This window comes from Austrofundulus limnaeus, unplaced genomic scaffold (genome assembly GCF_001266775.1).
Source record: "Austrofundulus limnaeus strain Quisiro unplaced genomic scaffold, Austrofundulus_limnaeus-1.0 Scaffold350, whole genome shotgun sequence".
Taxonomy (NCBI): Eukaryota; Metazoa; Chordata; class Actinopteri; order Cyprinodontiformes; family Rivulidae; genus Austrofundulus; species Austrofundulus limnaeus.
Genome location: NW_013952752.1, coordinates 359,782 through 365,233, shown reverse-complemented (window position 1 = coordinate 365,233; position 5,452 = coordinate 359,782). Strand labels below are relative to the sequence as shown.

The 5,452-nt window shown below is 38.4% G+C and overlaps 1 protein-coding gene across 1 annotated transcript in view; it reads left to right on the top strand.

Annotated features, from left to right (window-relative positions):
- dock11 (dedicator of cytokinesis 11) overlaps window positions 1-5,452 on the top strand; it is a gene marked incomplete in the record, with an annotated part of 150,499 nt that overhangs the window by 74,594 nt on the left and 70,453 nt on the right. The window contains 2 exon segments of the mRNA XM_014022950.1: window positions 2,436-2,474; window positions 4,981-5,162. Of these exon segments, the coding sequence (XP_013878404.1) occupies window positions 2,436-2,474; window positions 4,981-5,162 (221 nt within the window).

Sequence of the window (5,452 nt, the reverse complement as noted above, 5' to 3'; positions counted from 1 at the left end):
GCAGTCTTCCCATTTCAGACAATAAATTATAAGTCTTGACTGGTTAGCTGTAAACAAATATGACAGCAGTAATAAATGAGGGCTAATGACAGGTTTGAAAGTCATAAAAAGCAGCAATAAAAGATAAAAAAAAAATCCTACAAATTACCCTGGACAAGCCTTTAATCCCTCAGCTTCTCCACAGACACCTCATAGTGGCAGTGCAATGGGAAAGATACAGAGAATTATTTTTCCTTCTGAGGAACAATAAAAGTTTAATAAATTCTATTAAACTTGAAATATTCACTCCATCTCACTGTGCTTTGAACTTTATTTGACACACTTATAGTATGTGTTTTTATCACATAACTTACACACTGTTAAATAACACCCTGCCACGTAGACACTATTGTTAGTTAAGACATGTAACATTAGCCAAAATATATTAGGGATGCACTGATATGAAAATTTCAGCCGATATCAATATCCGATATTATTTTTGGCGTTATGGACGATAACTGATATTACCAATATTACACAAACACACAAATTATTTGTACACATATACACACAAATACACGTCTTTTTTTGATATTGTAAAAAAACAACCAGACCATTGACATGGCTCTCTACTTCAGTTATTCCTGGTTGTGCACTAACACTATGATGATCAAAGAGATATCATTCGACCAACCATCTCCCCTCCCAAAACAGAAACAAAAATGGCAACCAGCGGGAAATCAAWATCAGACGTTAATATCGACCCAGTTTTGCTTATCGAACCGATATTGACTGATACGGATGTTAATGCGGATATATCGTGCATCCCTAAATATACGTCTTTGTGTATTTGTAACRTGACAGATTTATTACAGATTTAGGTAAAAGTATTTTGCAAAGCGAACAACACCTGTTGTTAACTCCGGATGCGTTCAGTGTGCAGCGGATGTTTTATATTCTGGCGCTACAACATGTAGGACACACACTGTGCCATGTTGTCTTTTCGGTTTAGTTAAAAAAGTTCCCACACTTTTGACATTTCCTGTCATTTCCTTTTTGTGTTTCGTTTTAGGACTCTTTGTCTACTTCCACAGCACTTAAGCCTGGTTTATGGTTGACGTGTCACACCCGGCGCGAGGGGGCGTGCACSAAAAGTGACGCAATCGCGGCGTCCCCGCCCCTGCGCATTGGCCCTGTGCAGTTTCCCAGCGCGTGGTCGTGCACCTCTGAAATTTTTAAACTCTGCAAAGGCTGCGCGCACCATTCAAACAGCGTGATTGTTCGTCATGCTTTTGCTCTCCCTTTTACAACATTTCACAAGTTATAAAGTGTACTTCCACGTGTCCTTTTGGAGAAACCTACAACAACGTAAGCGCCGAGTATATTCACCTTCGCTGCTGGCGAGGGTGCGCGCACGCACTCCGCGACTACCCAAAGCGCAACTATGTCTGAGACTTTAGCATCCAGTGCAGCCATTAGCTAGCATTGAGCAACATTCAGCAAAAGTGTGCTGAATAGTTAACCAGTGTCTATTTTTAATGATGCTTTGAGGCAGTTAATCTGCCTCAAACATTTTTAGTAATCAAATTACTTAAATTATTCGAGGAATTGTTTCGGCCCTACTGCACGAAACACCCAGGTCTGGAGGCGATCCTGCGACCTTCTTTCTGTGAGGAGACAGCAGGACACACTGCTCCACAGTGCCATCCCTCCCTTCATGAACATTATTATGAAATAGTTTGACTAGATTTAGACATAGCTACAGTGTTTTTGGATTGTCGTAAAAGTCAAAATTATCGTATTTTTTCTGTAAAAGGTCCAGTTTCTTAGTTAAAGCCTTTTCTCTCTCAACTGTGTGCCATTTAGGGTTGGGCATAATCGTATCGTGTGTGATTAATCGTCAGAAAAACATTAATCGATTAATTTTTGGCACTTGCCAATTAATACGATTAATGCCAACAGGTAGAGTCCGCTCGCTGCTCCTCTCAGCTTCAAATATGATGAACATTAAAAACAAAGTTCTGTAATTTATTTATCTATCAACACAAGTTAAAATTTGATGTACAGCCTGAAGTCTGTAATTTTGACACAATTTGGAACAGATTTTTATGAAGAGCAAATCTTTCCCACTAAATTGGTCATGTGACTAAGAGGACATAAGGGTGTCCAGGGACTCCAGGGGATTAATTGTCAAACTAATCGTTATCGGCTAAATACCACAATTAATCGTGACTAATTTTTTTGCCAATATTGCCCAACCCTAGTGCCATTGCGAATAAAACATGGGTTTATGAGATTTGCAGATCATTGCATTCTGTTTTTGTTATATTTTATGTCTCAGTGTTGTTGGAATTGGAGTTGTAGTCTGCTGCATGGATTATCAACCCCTAAATCCGTTATTTATGTTTACACCCTTGTGTTTTGTTTTGTTTTCTCTGTGTTTTGCTTGTGGTCAGATTTTATTCCGTATGCGATGGAGCTTTTGGGCCCTGTAGGTAGGTGATGCTCACTGCTCCGTAATATTTGCTGCCGTATAGAAACACTTTGCTCATGAGCATTCTTGTTCTGACTGACATTAACCGCCCCACCCGCCGTCAGCCCCTCTCCCTTCCTTCTTCCCACTCACTCCTGCTTCCTGTTGCCTGTCGTTGGGGCCTTCATGTTAAGGAAATAAATCCTGCTGTTCTGGGAATCAGCTCTTTTCTTGCTGCCTAATTGACTTATAATCAGGAGGAGAGCATCTCTGTGGTTGTATTCTTGCTGTCTCGAGTCTCTTTGCTCTGCCTCCGTCGTTARCGCTGATATTTCTGATAGTTTCTAGTCTTTTCCGTTTTCCAGTATTAACACACTGTCATTATGAAGCAGAATGGGCTCATAACCTCTCCATTCTAGTGGACTCTATCTCCGATTCTGATCAAGTTATTGTGTTTCTATGAATGTGTTTGTTGAAAGTTCAAACATCATACATTCCTGATGAAAGCAGCCTGTCATGACTTGTTTTATGTAATGAATTTCAATCATTATCATTTCCATCTTGTGAAAATAATGTCTGAATGACGGTTTTTGTGCTGTTGATGAGTTTGTTGCATATTGGTTTGCTCTGTTGCACTTGAATGATTGATATTTTACCAGTCTGTGGCTGTGTTACTATTGGTGTGCTTTAGGTGTAGTACACCCTGTTTAAGGCCCTGTCTACACTACTCTGGATGTTTTTAAAAACAAACATTTTCTGCTGCAAGTTTTTGGTGAGAAAAATAAGAATAAAAGAAAGAACAAATTGGTGAATCTTTGTGGACTCAAAATGATAATGAAGTACATGGCAGCCTTTTTTGTGCACATTAGCTGTGTTTCCATTGACCATGAAAATGTGCAAATTAGAATTTCAAAAATACATTTGCTTAATGGAAACACATTTACTTTTTCCAACAAATGGTTTTGCACTAGGATGAGGTGGTTTTTCGGCTGTATCGAAATTGGTGTATTTTGCAAAACTGTAATGGAAACACTTTTTTCGTATCACGGGAGTCACGTGATCAAGAACGGGCTGTTTCTACCGGTAAAAAAGACGAAGAAGAAGAAGACAACAGGAAGTAGAARTAGTAGTAAAATCACTGAAGTTGTAAAAGAAAGTAGTAAACTCAAAGACTACAATTTCCCAAAAACGGTGCACATGTAGTCGCTCCCACATGTGAGGGGCTTGTCGCTCGAAAGCCTCAATAAGACACCAACGTCTCCTCTGATCTGATGATGAGCGCTAGTGTCGTGGTAGCAACATGCTCTGTGTTTACATCCATTGCCGCCATGTTTATAATGACTTATCGCGAGAACAAACGTATTCACGTGTGACTTTAATAATATTTCTCACTTAATGGAAACACTGCAATTGTGCAACTCTGTTTTTCGACATTAACGGAATAAGTTTTGCGCACATTTGCAATGGAAACACAGCTGCTGACATTTTGTGCCTTAGAAAAAAAAATAACAATGGAGCCGATTGAGTTTTTTTTTCTGCCTGACTTTGTTTTAGAAATGTCACCGATAAACTTAGATTGCGTGCTGAAAGGGTTAATAACTGAAAGTAAACAATGATTAAGAAAGAAAAAAAGGGATGAAATTTTTTTTTAGGATTTTTAGCCCAGCAGCATGGCGGCTTAGTGGTTAGCACCGATTCCTCGCAGAATTCCCGGTTTGGATCTGTGGGTTTTCTGGTCAGTTTGCCTGTTCTCCTCATGCTCGCTTCAGTTTTCTCCAGACACTCTGGTTTCCTCCCACAAACTAAAAACATGTACAAGACCTCCCTTGCAAAAGAGATCAATGGCATTTGCCTGGTTAAAGAAAGAAAGGTTAATAACATGAAAAATAGAACCAAGTGTCTTAGCTTCATTCAATTTGAAAATGAATGCCTTATGGATGCTGCCATGTATTGTTATTCTTATAATAGTATTKTTCTAATATTAAATATCAAAAACAGATTTTAAATGTAAAAATTGATAATTAAAGGTATGCCAGAAAGACAGGAACTATGGGGTGCAGATCATCAGATTTATCACAATACAATAGTTTATTAATTTGTTTGGATGACAATACAATGGTTATGGTTTATGGAGAGTGGGGATGGATAAAGAACCCATATGAACCAGTGCCTCGTAAGTGGGCCCATTGCTTCCCCCAAAAAGACACTGAGCATTATTCAAACCTTTGTGTTCCTGTAGTTTTAATTCTACATGCAAAGTTACATTATTGAATTTCATTCAGTTTAAGTGTAAGTTTTCTTATGTAAAAGCATACAATTTAACTWTTTTTTTACTTTTCAGTATCACTGCAAGACATCTCATACAGAATATTTTCAAAGAAAATTTGTGAATGAAATCTATTGAGTTGGCTTCAGTTTTTATCAATTTGACTTGTTTGTTGATCAGAAATGACTTAAGAAATGTCATGTCGATCTGAGCCTGTAGTCTGGAGTGATGGACTGATGCCTGCTGTCTGACCCAACTGTAGAGCAGAGCCTGGAGTTCAGCCTGACGGAGGAATACTGCCGTAATCACTTCCTGGTGGGTTTGTTGCTCAGAGAGGTGGCCGAGGCCCTGCAGCAGGGCCCTGAAGTCAGACAGCTGGCTGTGGGCGTACTGAAGAACCTGCTCATTAAACACGCCATGGATGATCGCTACACAGCATTCAAGGTAGGGCTGCAACTAACAGTTATTTTAATAATCAATTAATCTGTTGATTATTTTTTCGATTAATCGGCCAAATCATTAAAATGCTTAATTACATGAAAATGAGTAGATATGAATTAAGTTAACTCCTTAAAGATGCAAGTTATTGATAATGAATTAATATGAAGTTGATTTATCTTATAGATTGATTAACAATTAATTAATAAGCAGCCATTTTTTGAAAACTGAGTTTCCTCTTGAATCAAGAGGGTCTTCACATAAAATGAAGGATTTTTTATAATCTCCTGAATTAA